The sequence below is a fragment of the Girardinichthys multiradiatus genome, chromosome 8, assembly GCF_021462225.1.
Source record: "Girardinichthys multiradiatus isolate DD_20200921_A chromosome 8, DD_fGirMul_XY1, whole genome shotgun sequence".
Lineage (NCBI taxonomy): Eukaryota > Metazoa > Chordata > Actinopteri > Cyprinodontiformes > Goodeidae > Girardinichthys > Girardinichthys multiradiatus.
Window position 1 is genome coordinate 36,935,847 of NC_061801.1, and position 21,279 is coordinate 36,957,125.

The window sequence follows — 21,279 nt, forward strand, 5'->3', positions numbered from 1 at the left end:
AGTCCAGACTTTGACTATGCCACTCTAAAACCTTCCTTTTATTATTGGCATTTAGAGCTGGACTTGCTGATGAGTTTTGGATCATTGCCCTACTGCAAAACTCAAGTCATTTTAGGTTTAGTAGCACAAAGTTTTTCGTATCGGTCCAGGCTGGTTCTTCCTCCTCCGGACTACAAGTGAGAATCCTGACTTCGGGTGGCGATCCAGTTCATTTTTCTGTCTTGGATTTTCCATCTTGAGCGTAAAACCACAACACATTTAAACATACCACTATTATTTTGATACCACGATAAAAACGTCATCCAAATAAAGGAAAAGTCACTGAATCCGTGGCACGTGATAATTTCCTGGTGATTTCTATTTTGATCAGTTTCTCATCAGGAATAACAGTTATTTCTATTTGCTAAGTATCAGAACATCGAGAGGAAATTTTTAAAGAACAGTCTCCTAATTGAAAAGGTGACATACATTTCTATAGTATTTGGTAGTTCGCTTTTAGACCAGATGACTTGGGTATCTGTCCACAAGCTTCTTAGAATAATTTGCTGGAATTTTGGCCGCTTCTACTGGTGAAACTGAGTTAGGTTTGTAGAGCGCCTCACTCATACACAACCAGAAAAAATATCTGAATAAATATAGTTTCGGTATCATTTAATATAAATTAGGTGGTTTGGTAGATTTTAAGAGGTAAATCAAAGTAAGATTTAGTGAATTTTACGTGCACTGTATTTTAATTTACAGATAGTGTCCAGTTTTTATTTCAGTGATCACAATGGTATTAAAATAAACATAGAAAGTTTACTCATCAAAATTATTTAGTTCTTTTAATTCTGTCCAATCGTTGTATGGTGTCTTCGGCGAACTTGCCACTCACAATATGGCGGACGCGCTGACGCATCGTTTTTATGGGGCAGCAAAGAATCTGAGCCAGTTCAGGTTACTTTGCAGTCCGCTGCTCTCTGGCATGAGTTTTAAATGCAGAGGACATTTTTATTAGAATGTTCGAGTTGCAATGACAAACAAAGATTAGTATCATTTATTGATTGTTAGGAATAACCTTTATTAATATGTTCATAGCTGTTTTTCCCATTTATACTATAAATAAAAATATAAGTTCTAATGTTTCCCTTTTGTTAGAATAGGATAAGAAGCTCATAGACACACATTACAAGGAGAAATGGCGCAAGGATTGTCATGAATGACCTGAAGCTGGGGCACTGGGGCTGATAGTGGAGCAGCTGGTATAACTGGTTTGATTAGAAAGCAGCAGCACACTTAGATTAAGGATGGACACAATCTAACAGATAGACACCACAATGGTGACACATAGTCTACTGATAAACACTGAGGGAGGGAACATCCATTGCATTGGAGAACCAGATATAAAAACTATATGTGACCTTCTATCGGGGCTCTTCGTCATCCTCTAACAGACGGAGACGGTCCGAGACGGGAGCCTCAGCGCTGATCTCTGTAATTCCTCTGCCTTAACTTAGATTAAAAAGAGCTCAAACTTTAGAAACTGTTTGAGATTCGTTCCTTTAAGAGTCTTTCGATAGAGTGGTGACTGTTTCCGGGCTCCAAGGACCGGTAGAGCTCCAAGGCGTATGACCGCCAACAAGTTGCGGCAACTTTGGACAGATTGATTCTTCTCCCGCCCCGCTAATCATTTCTAGCCATGTCAAGCCCCGGCTGACCGCGAGAGAGCGGACGCCGCATTTAGACGACTGCACTCGGCCTTTTCCGTTGGTCACGTGATTCCAGTCGACAACGTTCAGGCGTCGTAAACAAAAAGCCGTCCGTTAACTTTAAAGGCACCGAGCGGCGTCATTTAGCGGCTAAAATAGAATATAGTCTCGTCTTTTGTGGCATATATTTGTCCGTTTTTGTCCTGAACCGACGGGAACGTCTAGTTAAATCGCTGGAACTCAGTTTCTGTAGAAACTCCATTAACCATGAGCCCCTGGGGCTGATTTAAGTCACGGGTTTAGCCGACCTCAATGTGCTGCTGAGATTCTGATCATTCCGCTGACTGTTGCTGGGCTGCGTTCAGCAGATGGACAGATCTGACAGCTGAGTCTTCAAAGTTCTGATGGGACCCGAACTTAACGCCTGCTGAAACTGGGTCGATAGCTTCACCTCACCAACATGCAGGTGGGTTTCCTGTTTGGAGCGGACACGTGTTTGTGGAAAGAAAGGAGCAGCGGATCGTTTCTGGCGTCTTCAGACATGCTGCAGGAACCTAGTTTAAATTTACAAACTTCCGCGAAACTACAATTAAATTATAGATCATAAAAGTAAGAACAGTAAAATATCTGTTCTACTTTACCAGTTATATAGAGAGAAATACCCAGTCATACATTCCTCTAATTATCAGTTTTATTATTATATCTGGGTCAATAATCTGCTCAAGACTTTTCCTACCAAGTCTTAGAAACTATGGAAAACTGTGGAAAACTTGCTTTCAAGATAAGTGTGGAATAAAGAAACTGGGCATGGGAATATGTTTTAAGTTGTACTTTTAGCTCAGGGTTTTAAACTGGAACTGTGTTTTTGTTTCTTGGTCTGATTTAGATTCCAGGAAAACTGTTAAAACTGATTGGAGCTCCTGCAGATGGAAATTAAACCCAGTAAACTGGAACCTTACCACCCCTGACATGGAAAACTTTTGCTTCGCTCCATGATTTCAAAACAAACAACATCCGGATATGACAGAAGATTTTTCAAAATTTTAGTTTGGAAAAGTTTGAGATTTTGAGACTGAAAATGAGCTCTGAAAAAGTTCCTGGTTTTCATAATGCTTTTGTTTGGACTTTGGCTCCTTTAGTTTTTTATTTTATTTCAAATCTAAACCCTGTGCCGGTCACTGTTTTTATTGTATTTTGTTTGAGCAAAGAGTTTACTCGATAACTATTATCTGAAAACTCAACATGTCTTTGGTGTTAAGTGTGTATTTAAAGTCTGAGGAAAGAGACAAAAGCAGATAATCTTCTGTTTGCTCGGTTTTAGCTGAACCGCCTCACTGATGCTAAAATCAAATTTTCTATCAAACTGTTTTATCTCTGAAATATTCTTTAAAAATAGTTTTTACTTCAGAACGTGGAGCAAAGTGTGTCTTTGATACTGGCTGCTGGTATTTAAGTTACAGTCCTGTGGATATGGTTCGGGACATGTCTGAAAATGGGTGAAAAAGCAGCCAAAGTCTGGAGAACTGTTAATATAGACCGTGTTAAATGGATGCAACAAAGTTCTGGCAGCTTGGAAGGGAAATATAAGACTTTGGGCCAACATTGTGAATCATTACATATGACAGTCCTGGGTCAGCAGAAGATTGGTTCTGGTCTTTAGTATAAAGTCACCAGGGTAAGCATCAGTGGTGTTGGTTCTGGGTCGGTGAGTCATGTTTTTATAGCAGAGTTGCTCCAGTTTGAAATTTGCTCTAATCGTTTTCTTCATCTGGAGGGTTATGGATGCAAGTAAATGGATTATGGAAGAAAATTCACAACTTTTATTCTTTTTGGTATTTAAAATATTTACAAGAAAATTCAAAATTTCAAAACAATAAAGTGCTTTTTTTTATTGACCTGTATCCAAATTATGTTAATCTGTGAATAACCACGTCAAAACTGGATTTTACTTTCTTTTTTTAAATGTTTTTAGGTACCGAAAAAACCCACAAAATAATAAACTCTCATCAAGAATGTTTAAAAAGGCCATTTCAGTGCTAAAGTGGGTCTGGTTTGGATGCAGACCAGTACTGAACCATCTATATTTGAGCTGTTCCAGTTGGTCCAGATGCCAAATAAAGAGAGAATATTGGAATCAAGCTTTAACATCGTCTTGTTTCATGATTAGTGGGACATGCAGATAATATAACTAGGTAAATATTTTCTATTTGGATTTTTTAAATGTTTGAAAAACTCAAGGAAATGTCTTGAAATTTAAGTGAGAAAATTGTTGGATTTCACAGAAACTCCAGAAACAAACCACGTTGTATCCACGTACTTCAACCTACACTTTATTTTCTTCGCAGATGGCACCTCAGATGTTGTTTAACCACACGTCCTGACAGCAGACTACTAGAAGATTATAGAAAATCATATAAATTCGTCGGTTGTCAGAGGATGAATTTACACATGATCTGTAATGTCTCATTGTAAACGCCTCCTTTCTGTACCCCATAAAACTCTGCTGCAAAATGGCGCTAAAGTATAAAAAGTTATAGAAATAATTTTGTTGGAACTTAAAAATGTTCTGTCTGTAAAAACTGCAATCTCTACTGGTTTTCTTTTGTAGATTCAGTTGACGCAACACTGGTTGATCTCTTGAGTTTACGTGCCTCCTCTCTGAATGATTGACAGGTCAGAGTTAACTGGTTTAATGAACACAAGGAAGGTCAGGTGGTGACCAGAAACTGAGTGGGAAAGCAGCCAGAGTCCAAAGAAAAACCGTGACAGACCTTCAGGAAGCCTGGAGAACTTTAACGTTTAGAACAAAGACACAGCAGTGAAAACAGCCACATCTGAAGGCATCAGTGTGGGGTAGATTTCTAGTTTTTTAGCACCTTTTTAGATCTACGCAATTCTATAATTGCAGTTGACATTCTTCCCCTTGCTCTGTTACAGCAGAAATGTTATGTGATTTGGATCTAAAATGTTCTACATTGTGCAAAATGTTTGATATGAGGCATCCAGATGTATTAGTTTTGATCAGAGCATGACCTGTTTGACCTCTTAGCGTCCATTGCAGCTAAATCCATAAACCCAGACACCATCTGCTGGAGGTATCTCTGTTTTCTGCCTCATTGCTCACCTGGAAGCATAAAAAATCCTGGTTTTCTCAATTTCCCTGAAGGATAAGCTCCTGATGATCAGCCTGTTTGTTGACTCTGTGTTTGGATTTACTCATAAACTGTTGAAACACGTCTGCTGCTTTCCCAGAAAGGCCGTCATCATGCAAAGCTTATAAGCCTGGACAGTTGAAGCTGGTGATATACATGTTTTCAAATGACTTAAACATTCATTAAAGATTTAAAATCAGAATGAACAGTGAGCCGTTGGGCCCCGGAGCCAGAAGCCACCTGAGCTGTTGGCTGGGAGTGTAGAAGGTGTTGTCAGGCTCTGAGTGCCAGCTGCTGAGAGATCCTCCTGCCCGGACAGGAGGAAGATGAGAAGAGAGCCGGGATGTTGACAGAACAACACAAAGAATTTCTCAGTCCTACATCCACAGCAGCTGGAGAGGACAAAGCATCACTCTGATTAAAAAGCCGGTCTGTTCAGACGTGCCGGATAGAGATCGGTCCACAGCAGCGTCCGTTCAGTTATTTCTGGGTTTTAATAATCACGGCAACGTTTTGCGTTTGCAAGTCCAGAAACAGGAGTAAAACCGAGAATTCCCAGGCTTCCCTTCTTTAAACTTTCCCGTGTGTCTGGATTATTCTGAGAAAATGAAAGTTGGATCGAAGATCAGTAATCAGACCCATTCTGAGCAGCAGGTTGAACACGTTATGTCTGAGCTGAAGCTGAACCTCAGTAAATAAGGATTTCATTGATTTAATCAGTTCTATAAAAATTAAATTAGCTCCAAGTGCTTTAAACAAACATTAGAAGATAAACAATTGAATCATCCAGTTTTTACTCAAAAGATAATGAAATCTTAATAAGAGAAAAAGTCCTATGAAGGAAACAGAACAATAGATTCTGCAGTACAGGTGTTGTCGTCGCCTGTGTATAGCTTTTCACGCTTCTCTTGTTTTCCTCCAGATGACCTTTGAGGCGTCGAGCAGCGTGAAGCTACTCTTTGACCTCTGGGATGTCCATGGCCCTGTAGGTAAGCACCAGATCTACACGTCTGACAACCTCTCAGCTGAGTAAACTCATTAGAACCGGACTCAACTGAACTCGTGGTTTGTAACCGTTGTCTCTAGGACAACAGAACCAAAGACAAAGTGAAAATGGATGAGCGCCTCAAAGCTGCGTCTATACCTGGAAACCAGCCAATTAAAATGAGCTCTATCACTCCTGCCAAGATGAGCGATCTGATATCCAGCTGATGGTTCCAGAAGCTTGTTGGTGGATATAAAAACCATGTGGCAGAAGAGCTGCTTGGTAAAGAGACAGTTTACAAATGAAAGCTGGGGTGTATGTATATCTTTGACCCTCTGGATCAGAGAAAACCCACAATTAACCCTAACTAATTAATCCCAGTTCTTGTTTCTAAAGATCGTTGAAGTTATTTGTTCACGTAATCATCAGCGGTTCAAATAAATCATTAAAGCCTCAAACCTGCTACGACCTTCAGGCTCATGATGAGTGGATGTAGGATTCTGACCAGAACTCATGATGTTCTGTCTGACAATATTTTCCTGTTGTTGTCAAATGGTACCTGAAGGCAGGTTCTGTGAGTTTATTTTAGTTGGAGGTGAAAAGGTCAGTTGAAGGCGACAGGAATATATTTACGTAGCAAATTAAAAACTACAGAAGTTCACCAACGTTCTTTAAGATCCAGTTAAACAGAACAAACAAAGCGGATAAAATGCCACCCAGAACCATCCGATCTGTTTGGGTGTCATATTCTGCTTGGATCATGTGAGAGAAGCTGGCTGGTTGGCTGGAGAACACTCAATGGAAGTAGATGTTGAGAAGATCACAAAAGTCTCTCGTGAATGCACTGATCCGATGTTTAGCTTAACAGAACATTACATTTCAACATTAAATCAACACATTTGTCCTCTTTCACTGACATTATTATTATATGCTGAAAGAGGTCGGAATGATTTTTAGAAATGTTAAATATTGACTCATCATTTCATCACATATCTAATTAAAAGCCCAGCTAGGTTCTGCAAGTTTGTTCCAGTGAGCTTTTTATTCATACCCAGCTGTCTCCTGCTGCCTGCTCCAGTAACACTGTTGATGCGGGACCGGTTCTAATGGTCCAGGTGCGACTGTGAGAAAAGACCAGATGCTGTTCTGCTCAGCAAACGTTCAGTTTAATGTTTAACCACAAAGTCATCTGTAGGAAACTGATCTTCAACAGGATTAGTTGAAGGATCTTTTTGTGTTTAAGCTTGTAAAAAAGGGGCAGAAATGGACTAGAAATTTGGTCATAGAAAGATGTTTAAGGAAAAGGAAGTTGCAGTAAAAGTACTGAAAGTAAAAGTTTGTATTTCTCTCTGTCTGCAGGTATGGTGCTGTCAGTGTTTGTCGTCCTGCTGCTGACCGTCTTCTTTGAAATCCTCAAAGTGTGGCGGTTGTGGCTGAGCAGCAGCTCCAAGCTGGCTCAGTCTGCGTCTGCGTATGCCGCCACTCCATCCGGACGTACAGAGAGCTGCTCCGTGCTGGACGCCAGCCCCTCAGAGTCCTCGCTGACCTCCCAGCCTCTGAGCACCAGGAACAGGTGGGAACTTGTCTCTTATAATAAGTATTTGGGGTGTGGCGGTACGATAGAGCGTTGTTTTCTACCTGAACACATGCAGGATGTTTTTGTCAGGAACTAAGTGGGCAATGCAACGTTCTTTAGGGGATCTTTAAAAAGTAACAACAAAACAGAGAAGGTTCCCAACTATCGGTAAACATTAAGGTTTCTCATGCAGCTGCAGTGGAGAAAGAAAGGTGGACTGAACCAGAACTTTGTCACTGTCTACATCTTTCAACAGCAATAAGGTCCATAGCGGCTCTGCTCTGCTCTGAACTAAATGACTCACTTAAAACAACATCAAGCTGAAGGTAAGCATCCCTGGTTCTGGAGAAAAGTCAGCTGAAGTCCAAATCCAGCAGCCTGCAGCTTTCAACCAGTCCAAAACGCTGCACAGCAGATGAGATGCAGCAACACGCTGGTCCAGTCCAGTTCCTCTGAACACTTTTATGGTGTGTTCAAGTACATCTGTTACACTGGATTGTTCCATCCATCTCCAGTCAGTTCTATAGTGGCCACTTTTTACTCGTTTGTCTTGAACGAAGGGAACCCAAAAGGTCCCGAACCATGATTTTTGTGTGCCGTCACACCCCTACTTAGTGATATGATGTTTTTACAACTAATCCCTCCAACTATTGGTCTCCAGGTGGCTGCTGCACATCATCCAGACATGCCTTCACATCCTGCAGGTCACTCTAGGCTACATGCTGATGCTCTGCGTCATGTCTTACAACATCTGGATCTTTCTTGGCATCATCCTGGGCTCTGCGCTCGGATATTTCATCTCCTTCCCTCTGCTGGGGCAGATGTCTCTGTATGGCCAACCCAGACACTGAGGTTAAAGAACTTCCTCATCCTGGAGAGGTGAAAAGATCACCTCCTCTGGACAGTGGCTGAAAAGTCACTTTCTTTGGACCTCGCTGCATGTGTGCAGAGAGCAGGTCAGGGTGGACATGATCACAAATAATGTGATTCATCTGACTGCAGAGCTGATGAGCTCTAGGGGTTAACAGAGACTGTGTGTGTGTGTGTGTGTGTGTGTGTGTGTGTGTGTGTGTGTGTGTGTGGTGGGGGAAAACAGCTTCTGCTGGCTTTTACTCCTCTGTGTTTAGTCAACAAAAGCTGAAAAACCTGCAGCAGATGGCGGTAACTTTTCTAGTTTGAGCTACAGTAAAACCACATTATGGTCAGAAATCTGCGTTTTTCCAACTGATTGTTTAGAAAGGGGATATTTTTTCTGTTTCTTGTGTGTTAGAATGAAAGTTTCTGTGTTTGTTGCAGAGTTTGAGTGAAACTCTCAGAACAGCAGAGCTGCTAATTGAGGAAACGACTCTTGTAATGTTTAGCCTGGAAACTCCTCAGATGGATGCGATGACTCATTTTGGTCATCAGTTTGTCTCATGCTCCATTTATTTTTTTTCCTTCTGACAGAAAACTGAGGTTGTCAGAAACCTGTCGTAAGCAAAAAAGTCTGTTGAAAACCTTGTAATCAGTCTTTGTGATTCACTCTTTGCAGGTTTGTTTGAATGAAGAATAAAGATTAAAGCTGCTGAAGTATTTTTATTTCTTCATTTCAAAGTGTAGATCTCTAGACGTTTAACTCATTCAGGCTGGATAACAAATTAACAGACAATGAGGTTTGAATTGTAGTGTTTCAGTATTTCATATAATATAGATGTCTGCTGCTGATCAGCGCTTTGCAGTAATCCTTCATTTACTAAACTTTCTCAGGAATCTAAAAGGCGTCAAGACTTTGAAGTGCTGAGAGCAAAACAAGGTTATGACCTTGTGCTTGTTTTATCAAACACCTTCATTTTAGTCTTGCTTCTTCTTTGTTGGTGCACAGAAATAAAGCTGAAACCAAATACACACTCTGTATAAAAAGATCCACAACCTCTTTCTCTCACTACCCCACTTCAAATCAGATGAGCCATTTGTTTTGATCAAACACATCTTTTTGGCTCGGCCAACAAATTTTCAGGAAGAATTTAGTCTGGTTTAATGTAAGAGTGACCAACAATAGTTGTCCTTTGATACAGTTTATGTAAACATCTGGTTCCAACTTTATTTTGGGTTTACAATGTGTCTACAGGGTACCCAGTTTGGGTCTGACCGGGAAACCTTGGTAGGACTTAAAAGTTACATGCAGGGGAAGAACTGCGGAACCCGGATGCTGATAATTGTCCCTGTCTTGGGACGCATCAATGCGCCTGAACAGCCTATCGTAATCAATGGGCAATATTAAGAAATTTCTAGAATTGCTCCGCTCAAGGTGGCAGCAGGTTGGAGTAATTCTGTTACTTTTGATTTTGATTTATTCTTTTTTGGGAACTATTCCTCTTGTGGTGGATACAGTTGATTTTTTTTTGTACGACTGTCCACTCCAGTGTCGGATGCTGTGCAGCTTGGAGGATTTTTATTAATACTTTCTATTTTTGGACATTTGTTATGATGCATTGCCATGGCAACGGGGTTGTTTCTTACAACTGGGAGCAGCTGATTAATATCTCAAAAGCTCAAATAATACTTCAACTACAACCCCAAATCCCTGATGAGTTGAAAAGGAGACGCCGTGGATGCAGAGCAGGAGCTAAGAGAAGAGAGAGAAGGAGGAAGTTCAAACCATCTCTTCTGTCGATTTTGATGGGCAATGTGAGATCGTTGGGAAACAAGTTGGATGAACTCCAAGCCCTACAAAGGACCCAGCCAGAGTACCGGACATGCAGTATTATGTGTTTTACTGAGACATGGCTGCAGGATCATATCCCCGACTCCAGCATCTCTCTGCCGGGGTTTTTAACCATACGAGCAGACAAGAGATTTAAAGAGGAGCGGCAAATGTAAAGGAGGTGGACTGGCAGTACTTGTGAACAATAGATGGTGTAATCCAGGACATGTTACTGTGAAGTGTCATCTCTGCAGTCCAGATATTGAACTGTTGGCAGTAGGTTTTCGTCCATATTATTTACCCAGAGAGTTCACCAGTGTTATTTTGGTAACAGTTTACGTTCCACCTTCCGCTGTTGCTGACACTGCATGTGATGCCATCAGCTCAGTTGTTGATAAGCTACAGACACAAAACCCCAATGCTTTTGTGGCAATTTCTGGTGATTTTAACCATGCTCTCTGCTACACTTCCAACGTTTCAACAATTTGTCAGCTGCTCTACCAGAGAAAACAAAACATTAGATTTGTTTTATGCAAATGTCAAGGACTCATACATCTCTACAGCAAGACCTCCTCTAGGCAAATCAGATCACAATCTTGTTTTTCTCTGCTCGAAATATAAGCCCCTTGTTCAGAGACAACCTGTAATAAAGAGGACTGTGAGAAAATGGTCACAGGAAGCTGAAGAAGCCCTGCAAGGTTGCTTTGAGGCTACAGACTGGGACGCACTGTGCCAGCCACATGGAGAGGACATCAATGCCATGACTGAGTGTGTAACCGACTATATAAACTTCTGTGTGGATAACATCATCCCCACCAGAACCGTGAGATGCTTCCCCAATAACAAACCTTGGATCACCAGTGACCTGAAGGACCTGCTTAACAAGACAAAAAGAGCCTTCAGAGAGGGAGACAGAGAATTATTGAGGAGAATACAGAAGCAACTTAAAGTCAAGATAAGAGACAGCAAGGAGGTGTACAAGAAGAAGCTGAAGAGCAAGCTCCAGCAAAACAATATCAGAGATGTGTGGACAGGGATGAAGAAGATCACAGGCTTCAAGCAGAAAGAAGATCAGACCAATGGAGGTCTGGACAGAGCCAATGAACTGAACACATTCTTCAATAGGTTCAGTTCAGAAACCAGCTTCGCATCTTCCTCTCCTGCTCACAGCCAAACAGACATTCCATCTTCCTTTGACCCACAGCTGTCCAGTAACACCTCACATTTTTTATCTTCCACCTCAGCCCTAGACCCTTCTGCTTCTACATGTTTGCCTTCAACCATATCAGAAGATGCTGATGCTTCCTTTGCCTCCCTCTTCCACCTGTGTGTCTCAAGAAGTCAAGTGAAGATGCAACTGGAGAGACTGCATCAGAATAAGGCTGCAGGTCCAGATCATGTCAGCCCTAGAGTCCTGAAGGCCTGTGCAGAGCAGCTCTGTGGGATTCTGCAACACCTCTTCAACCTTAACCTGGCCCAGAAGAAGGTTCCGGTGTTGTGGAAGACCTCCTGTCTTGTTCTGGTACCAAAGAAAACTCACCCATCAGTCCTCAATGACTATAGACCTGTTGCCCTGACATCTCACATCATGAAGGTCCTAGAGAGACTCCTGTTGGCCCACCTGAGTAAGCAAACAGTAAACCATCAGGACCCCCTTCAGTTTGCTTATCGCTGTGGAGTTGGAGTTGAAGATGCCATCATACACCTGCTTCAACAAACCCACTGTCATCTGGACAAAGCCAGCAGCACTGTGAGGATCATGTTCTTTGATTTCTCCAGTGCATTTAATACAATCCAACCTGAATTGCTTTGTCAGAAACTCCAGAAGACTCAGGTGGAGGCCTCAACAATCTCCTGGATCAAAGACTACCTGACAAACAGACCACAGTTTGTGAGACTGAAGGGTTGTGAATCTAACCAGGTAGTCAGCAGCACAGGAGCACCACAGGGGACTGTACTCTCACCATTCCTTTTCACTGTGTACACCTCAGACTTCCAGTACAAGACAGACTCCTGTCATCTGCAGAAATACTCAGATGATTCTGCAGTCGTGGGGTGGATCAGAGATGGACAAGAAGCTGAGTACAGGAAGGTGGTGGACCGCTTTGTGGCATGGTGTGGAAACAATCATCTCATTTTGAACGTGACTTAAACAAAGGAGATGATTGTAGATTTTAAGAGAAACAGGAATAAGTCAAAAACTATTTCTATCATGGGAGAAGAAGTGGAGGTGGTGGAGGAGTATAAATACCTCTGTGTTCACCTGGACAATAGACTAGAGTGGAGATGCAACTGTGAAGCCATCTACAAGAAGGGACAGAGCAGACTGTGGTTCTTGAGGAAGCTTAGGTCCTTTGGTGTTTGCAGCAAGATGCTGCATATCTTCTATAAGTCTGTTGTGGAAAGTGTGATCTCTTCTGCCATCATCTGCTGGGGAAGCAGCATCAGAGCCAGGGACTTAAAAAAGCTCAACAAGCTGATAAAAAAGGCTGGCTCTGTTCTGGGGACTCCTCTGGAACCTCTGGAGATCATTGTGGAAAGACGGATTCTTCATAAAATGAAGAACATTATGGAGAACCCTGAGCATCCTCTTCATGAGACTGTCCTACAACAACAGAGTGTCTTCAGTCAGAGGCTTCTTCAGATCTGCTGTAAGACGGAGCGCTACAGGAGATCCTTCCTGCCCACAGCCATCAGCATCTACAACGGCTCTTTGAAGAAACCTTCATAATGAGCTACAACAACATTTAATTTCCCTTTGGGATTAATAAAGTATTTTTGAATTGAATTAAGAAAGACCTGGCTTGAAAGTAGTGAGTGAATAATCCAGATCATCCTACATGTCATATTTTAAAACCATGCTGGGAGAAAAAAAAACGAAAACAAACGAGAGGTTTTGGCTGGATCATCAATTACATAGCAGAAGAATTTCAAATACATCATATAGAAATAAGTTCAATGTTGCCTTCGCCAGTGGTGCCACCGTGGGTGTTACCAGAAGCAGTGGTGGATATGGCATTGATGGAAAAGAAAAACGATCCAAAATGTATTCTAGATTCAAGTATAATACAAGAATGTATAAACAATTACTATCAATATGTTCAGATTTACACAGACGCATCAAAAACAGATGGGAAAAGTAGGAGTAGCATTTATAATACCAGATTTTAAAATAACAGTAGGAAAAATAATTAGAAATGGATTATCAATATATTCAGGAGAATTATTAGCAATATTGCTAGCAGTGCAGTGGGTGGAGGATATAAAACCATTAAAAACAATAATTTGCTCAGTCTCAAGTTCAGCATTATTAAGTTTAAAACATAATCAGATGGCAGGCCAGACATTTTGTTGGAAATAAAACATACTTTATTCAGAATACAAAGGATGGGATTAATATTAGTATTTTTATGGGTACCAGCGCATGTAGGAGTTGGAGGGAATGAGATGGCAGACAGGACGGCAAAATAGGCAATACAGAACCATATTAGCTTTATAATTAATACTAGTAGGTCAGAGGTGAGAAATATCATTAAACAGAGAATCAGGAAAGAGTGGCAAAAAAGGTGGGATGAAAAAAGGAAAGAAAGATGGTTTTACAGAATCAACAAGATAGTAGGAGAAGTAAGAACTGGAAGAAGGAGCAGAAAAGAGGAAAGGTTAATTACAAGATTAAGATTTGGACATACAGAACTTAATTCTACATTGTTCAAGATAAAAAAAACATAATACAGCAAAATGTGATCATTGTGGAGAGGAGGAAACAATAGAACATGTAATATTGAAGTGTCAGAAATATGAACAAGAAAACAATTTTGAGGAGAGAATTTGTAGGTATTAAAGAAAATTTTAATTTGATAGATACATTGCAAAGATGTTTAGGGAGCAGACATATTCAAATCAAATTTTTCAAGAAAACTAAATTAATTAAAGCTGCAAGCAGCATTGAAGGCTCTCGCACCTCAGTGCGACTCGGCCTGTGCAGCAACCGCAGGAGCCTGCCATCGCCGGCTGCACGCCACCAATGAGACCACCGTTCAATTCCAAACATCGCCACTAAGGGGGACTGTGAGTGACATGTCATATGATCTTCGGTCATGCAGAGTTCTGGTCTGGCGAGAAGCATTTAAAATTTGGGGGAAATCTGACCTTCCAGAGAGAACCTGCACTCAGTTGTTTATTAGTGGGCGGAGCTGAATTGATGTCATCAACTGACTGTGTCAACATGTCCATCATTGACTCATGATCATGTATACTACATTTCAAGTGGATCCGATGATGTAAGAGGGAGATATAGCCCTTGAAGTGTCCTAGGGGGCGCTATTGATCCAAATTTCAATGTAATCCAATAGAGCTGTTTGGGGCCTGACAAAGATCAACCATATTCAGTTTGGAATAAATCGGACCATGCATGTGTAATTTAGAGGCAAACGTATGGCGTGCCATCAGAATTTGCCACGCCATCATAGCCACGCCCTCCAGCTAAAGCAGTCAGCACTGGAGACTGTCTTAGACCATCATGTTATCTGTTACTTGGGACAGTTTCACATTGATTAGATGAAAAAATTGACTCTCTAAAGGAAAACATGACACTTCCTGTTCTCAGGGGGCGGGGCTTCAATGATGTCAGCAGTTGACCATTGAATATTGTTCCAGTCATCATATGGATAAATCCCAGAAGGTTTCAGGACTCTGTGACTTTCCTTGTAGAAACTATAATAATTTTGTTTCATGGCGAGAAGTCAGATTTTGAGGCTTAGCCACACCCACACGCTTTCATGTATTAAAAAGCTTTTGATAACTTTTGATCCCCGGTGTCTTAAGAGTAAACTGAGTGATTTTCAAGTCTCTAAGTCAAAAGCTGTAGGAGGAGTTTGCTCAGATATGCGGGCTAGAAAGGGCAAATCTGGGGTCAAAATGGCAACTTCAGTCCAAAATGACTGACTTCCTGTTGGGTTTGGACCAATGCTCCAAGAGACTTTTTTGTAGGTCTTGAGAAGTTACATATGTCTACCAAATTTCACAATCCTCGGTCAAAGCATGGCTTGGGGCTGATTTTAAAATTTTTTCTAGGGGGCGCTGTGGACCACTTTGGCCCCGCCCACCAAATATGTCATCTGATCTCTGTTGGGGATTGGACTAGGATCAATCACATTGAATTTGGTGCAGATCAGATGATGTATGTGGAAATTTACGCCAAACGTATGGCCAAGGCGTGACATCCAACTTCGCCGCGCCACCATGGCCACGCCCTTTTATGAAAAGTCACTGTGCTTCAAACGAAGTTAGACCCACTAGTTATCAGTCACTTGACACAGTTTCAAGTTGATTGGGTCAAGAGGGTCAGAGAGGCACCTTTCCAAGTGAAAAAAAGTGACTTCCTGTTCTCAGGGGTCGTGGCTTTGATGATGTCATCATTTGACCATATAGGATTGTTGTTTACCTGAGAAGGATCAATAATACTTGGTTTGGTGTATTTCAGCCAATTTATGTGAAAGTTATTGCTATTCGAAATTTGCGGCGAGAAGGTTAACTTTGAGGCCTGGCCCCGCCCCTTCAACATGCTCAAAAACTCACAATTTTGATAACTTTTAATCCCTCATGCCTTCACTGCATATTGACCAAATATGAAGCCGGTAGCTCAAAATCCCTAGGAGGAGATTGTTAAAGTGGGACATGTATGAAAAGTGAAAAACGTCCAAAAATGACCCTTTGACCCAAAATGGCCGACTTCCTGTTGGTTTTAGGGCGCCCCCTAGGAGGCGTTTTTTCATGATTTGGTAGAGATCTAGCTATGTACCAAATTTCAACTCTCTAGGACTTACCAGTTGGCCTATCTCACTTTAGGGGGCGCTGTGGAGCCGTTTGGCCACGCCCAATTTCAAAACCATTAGAATACGTAAATTTCCATTGGGGGACAACTTTCTGTGAAGTTTTGAATATGTTAAGGCCTCCAAAAAGCCAATTCATTTCCCGGATGAATAATAATAAGAAACGGAGCAATTACAATAGGCTCGGGCCTAATAAATATAATTTGATTATCGTAAATGAGTAGTTTTAAAACCATAAAGAACCACACTCCATACCAGTTGGTGGCGGTAATGCACACCTCAAAGTTATTTGTCAACCGCCACAAATTAACACCAGAAGAAGAAAGTAGTGGGGTGATGGAGTCACGTGACACGGGTCATGGTTCAGATCAATCAGCGCGCGCCTTTGTCACGCGGCGAACGGCTTGTTTGCTAGCTTAGCTACAACCGACAACGAAACGGTAAAATTACGGGTTTATTTTCGCGTTTCAGCTAAAGGTTGAAAGGTGGACTTCCGAACCTCCAGCTGAATGTAAAATGTTTGTGGAGACCTCCAAGGAAATCTCCACATGTTAGCGGAAATCCCGCTAACAGCTCCCGCTCTACAGTTGGTGTTGTGGACCCTGCTGTTTTCAGCCCACTCCGGCTCCTGTTTACCAGCACTTGAAGGGAACAGCTTCACCATAAAAGTCCAATTAACCGTCATGTGATTACTGGATTATCAGAACCTTCAGCGACGGGTGTAACATCGTGAACAATATGGCTGCTTCCAGAAAGCTCAAAGGTTATGAAGCAGTTTTTACACCACATCAGCTGGCCATGCAGGGCTTGGACAGTTGGCTCTCTGATCTTCCCTAATCTATCTGGAGGAGATCTTGGGTGGTAGTGGATCTAGAGGTGACTTCATCCGGGATGAGGACGGGTGATAACGGTCCTTTGGCACTAAGACAGCAGTGGTGAGTCCGACTTGATTTAATTACAGGGTGCTCTAGCTGTCAAGTAACACGACTGAAAGGGTCTTACATGTTCTGGTCTATCAGGCCGCTGAGTTTCTGCAGAATTAACAGGCCTTTAAAATGCATAACCTCATGTTGCATTAAAGTGCACCTCGGACACCAGATTGTCTATAATGAAATATATCTGAAATTTTACTACCACAGTCTTATCAAGTAACACTGACAATGTTTGTTTTTTTTACAGTTTTTAGTATTAAATAATAAACATAAACTCCAGTCTCTTCTACACTGGTCACCGTTTAAAAGGCCAGTAGAAAGAAAATGTGATTAATAGCATGAAAGTGAAGTTGAAGATTTGGCCCTCGACTGAAGGGTTTTTCCGCTGCATTTTACACATTTGAGATGACCTTTCATTCGTTCTAGATGTTGGGGTCAGATTTTACATAATTTCATCATCAATTCAATGCAATTATTTGTTGTTATAGCTATCTTTAAAAACATTAGTAGTTTTTTTTTAATCATCTGTAGCCACAGTTATAAGGAGGCACAGCGGAAGGTCCAAAGAACCATTTGTGTCTCTGGAGCCACAGTTTGCAGATTTATGGACCAGACAAGTCCATTAGAATTATTCTACACTAAATAGAGAGTATTAAAAATAAAGTATGATTTGTGAAACTTTTTGAATTTGTGAAAAAAAAGAGGTCATTTTTAGGGCAAATCGTGCATTTGTTCTTTAATCTGTCATTTATGTTGAATGTTGTGATTATGAATATGAATATATTATTTAATATTAATACAGGTCGAGAGATATCAACTAGAAATAGTCGGGCTCGCCTCCACGCACAGCGTAGGCTCTGGAACCCGTCTCCTTGAGAGGGGTTGGACTCTCTTCTGCTCTGGAGTGGCCCACGGGGAGAGGCTGCGGGCTAGTGTGGGTTTGCTTGTTGCCCCCTAGCTCAGCCGTCTCGTGTTGGGGTTTACCCCAGTGGATGAGAGGGTCGTATCCCTACGCCTTCGGGTTGAGGAGAGGTCTCTGACTATCATTTCAGCCTACGGGCCGAGCGGTAGTGCAGAGTACCCGGCTTTCTTGGCGTCCCTGTCGGGGGTGCTGGATAGTGCCCCTCCTGGGGACTCCATTATTCTGCTGGGGGACTTCAACGCCCACGTGGGAAACGACATTGACACCTGGAGAGGCGTAATCGGGAGGAATGGCCTCCCCGATCTGAATCCGAGTGGTGCTTTGTTATTGGACTTCTGTGCTAGTCACGGATTGTCCATAACGAACACCTTGTTCAAACATAAGGGTGTCCATCAGTGCACTTGGCACCAGGACACCCTATGCAGGAGGTTGATGATCAACTTTGTTGTCGTATCATCAGACATTCGACCGCATGTTTTGGACACTCGGGTGAAGAGAGGGGCTGAACTGTCCACTGATCACCACCAGTGGCAAGATGGCGCCTGTGTTTGGCTTTGCCACTGCCGGTCGCAGTTTGTTCTGCTCTGTGATAGTGCTATTTTTCTCTGCTTTGCTGTTTTCACTCTGTATCACCGATGTTCTGTCTGCCTTGGTTTATGATCGCCAGACACTCATGTCTATCAGATCCTCAATGATGGTTAAATATACTTTATCTCCCGGTGACGGCAGTTTTCATCCTATATTCCCAGGGATTGAAGCTACGTCCGGCGTCCCTAATGTTGTCTTTATGGGAACTCGCAAACCTCGGAGGAGGAGAGGAAGACGAGCAGGTGTCCAGGTGAAGCTCAGACTGTTCTGGAAGCGGGGTCTGGTGGGAATGCGACGCCGAGCGTGTCTGGTTTCCTGTAATCTGTCGGTTTCCATGGAAGAGGGTTATTCTTCAAAGTACCGGCTTGGATGTTCACGGCCTGGCTGTGTGAGACTCTGCTATCTCAGGCGGGTTTTTCCAGACTCTCCTGCTGTTTGGCCTTTTGTCCCCTCGGTTAGTGGAAATTACGATGGTCGTGGCCCAAACCCTCAGTATCTACGTCCTCTAACTCGAACATCACCTAAACATCGGACTTCCCTCTCGCTAAGCATGGCGCTATTTAATGCCCGATCAGTGACTAATAAATCGTTCGTGTTGAACGATTTTATACTCTCCCAAGAATTGGATTTTTTATTCCTTACTGAAACCTGGCAGCGTGACTGACTTTTATTCCCTCATCGAGCTTTGTCCTGATGACTATTCCTTCATCAGCTACGTCTGGGCGTGGAGGAGGTCTCGCTGCAGTGTTTCGGGACAGGTTCTCTTGTCGTTCAATAAAGGTCGGTCACTTTTCTTCGTTTGAACTACAGCTGATTAAAGTTGGAAACAAGGATCCTCTGTACTGTGCTGTGGTGTACCGTCCTCCTGCCCGGAGTAACATGTTTTTAAAGGAACTTGGTGACTTCTTATCATCCACTATAAAGTTGTCCAGGCTAGTCATAGTTGGGGATTTTAATATTCACATTGATGATGACTCTGACCTGTTCGCCAGAGGTTTTATCAGCATCGTGGATTCTTTTAATTTTACTCAGCATGTGTCCTGCCCCACACATGCTAAAGGACACACTCTGGACCTTGTTTTTACTTTGGGTCTAAATATTGATTCTATTTATTCGAAAGACATTTTTGTTTCTGATCACCATTGTATTCTGTTTAACTTGTCTTATCATGTAACTCGGTCCCCTGCCCGCCGGGTAGTTATTTCTCGCATGTTAAACTCCTCTACTGCAGATAAATTCTCTGGCAGGTTTAATTTATTTTTATCTCCCTGTAATGATGTTGATCACTTAACAAATCATTTTAATGATCATTGTTTGTCTATTCTAGATGAAGTTTGTCCTGTTAAAACCAGATTAGCTCCTGCTTCAAAACCTTCACCTTGGGTAAATGACAGCATTCGCTGTTTAAAGCGTGACTGTCGTAAAGTTGAGCGTCTGTGGAAGAAAACTCGTTTACACGTTCATTTGCTTCACTTAAAGGATATTTTAGTCTCTTTTAATAATGCAGTCAAAGATGCAAGGGCAGCTTACTTCTCAAACCTGGTCATAAAGAGTAGAGGGAATCCAAAGGTGTTATTTGACATAATTACTGATATCCTTACTCCTGCTCTACCTGTTGTTCCAATTTCTTCAAATGAGGATTGTAATAATTTTCTTTCTTTTCTGGTAGATAAAATCAGTAATATAAGATCTAACATCTCCCCGTCTGGTTCTTCACTGACCGTACCTGCTCCAGCTCGGCCTGATGTTATAGAAAGTTTTTCTCCTATTTCTTTAATTGAGCTGGAAAAATTTGTGGACTCAACGAAAGCATCTTCTTGCTCTCTTGATATTCTACCTGCCTCTCTGTTCAAAAATGTTTTCCGCCATATCAGTCCCTGTGTGCTTTTGATAATTAACACTTCACTGGCCTCTGGTCATGTACCCACTTACCTTAAGAACGCTGTCATTCACCCACTTTTAAAGAAACCCAAGCTTGATCCTTCTATTTTCAACAGTTATAGACCAATTTAAAAATTACCCTTTTTATCTAAGATTCTGGAAAAGGTTGTATCTATGCAGCTGATAGCCTTCATGGACAAACACAATATCCTTGACAAATATCAGTCTGGTTTTCGTAAGTTTCATTCCACAGAAACAGCTCTTGTTAGAGTTTCTAGTGATATCTTGTTGCATAGTGATGCAGGAGAGTGTTCTGCTGTGCTGATGTTGGACCTTACTTCTGCCTTCGATACTGTTGACCATCATATCTTGCTCGATAGGCTGAGACATTGGGTTGGTGTATCTGGTTATGCTTTAGAGTGGTTCACTTCATATCTATCTGAACGATGCTTCTGTGTGGCTGCCTCTAGGTACAGGTCCTCTCCAGCCTCCCTTTCTTGTGGTGTCCCCCAAGGTTCTGTCCTAGGGCCCTTGTTATTTTTATTGTATTTGCTTCCTTTACAGCATATCCTAAGCACTTTTGAGGGCATTTCTTATCAGTGTTATGCTGGCGATATTCAGCTGTATATTTCCTTTAAGCCTGAACATGTTTTTAAGTTACAGTTGCTGATTGTATGTTTTCAATCTATCAAAAGATGGATGGCTGATAACTTTCTCCAACTTAATGATGAAAAAACTGAAGTCCTTGTTTGTGCCCCTGATAGATTTATACCCAGGATAATGGAAGCTCTTGGTCCTCTTGGCAAATTTGCTAAATCTTCCATCAGGAACCTTGGTGTAACCTTTGACTCTGCTTTCTCCTTAGATACCCACATCAAATCTCTGGTTCACTCTTGTTTTTATCATTTACGGAACCTTGCTAAGTTAAGTCCCATTGTGTCACGTTCTGAACTTGAGATTACTATCCATGCACTCATTTCCTCACGTTTGGATTACTGTAATGCTTTATTTACCTGTCTTAGCAAAAACTCCCTGGAACGT

General features: G+C 41.8%; 2 protein-coding genes across 3 annotated transcripts; both read left to right on the forward strand.

The window, feature by feature from the left end:
• The first annotated feature begins 1,624 nt into the window (after positions 1-1,624).
• On the forward strand, positions 1,625-8,970 carry slc31a2 (solute carrier family 31 member 2). 2 transcript variants are annotated; one of them, XM_047372102.1, is made up of 4 exons: positions 1,625-2,154; positions 5,763-5,829; positions 7,185-7,398; positions 8,063-8,970. In XM_047372102.1, the coding sequence occupies exons 1-4, from the start codon at positions 2,149-2,151 to the stop codon at positions 8,250-8,252; spliced, it is 477 nt and encodes a 158-aa protein (XP_047228058.1). In that variant the 5' UTR covers positions 1,625-2,148; the 3' UTR covers positions 8,253-8,970. The 2 variants fall into 2 exon arrangements, with proteins under 2 accessions (XP_047228058.1, XP_047228059.1); XM_047372103.1 differs by lacking the exon at positions 1,625-2,154 and adding an exon at positions 4,387-4,541.
• Positions 8,971-16,212: 7,242 nt separating this feature from the next.
• LOC124872344 lies at positions 16,213-20,370 on the forward strand. The gene is made up of 2 exons (XM_047372231.1): positions 16,213-16,850; positions 18,519-20,370. Exon 2 carries the CDS (start codon positions 19,051-19,053, stop codon positions 20,368-20,370), a length of 1,320 nt encoding a protein of 439 aa, XP_047228187.1. The 5' UTR covers positions 16,213-16,850; positions 18,519-19,050.
• Positions 20,371-21,279: the final 909 nt, after the last annotated feature.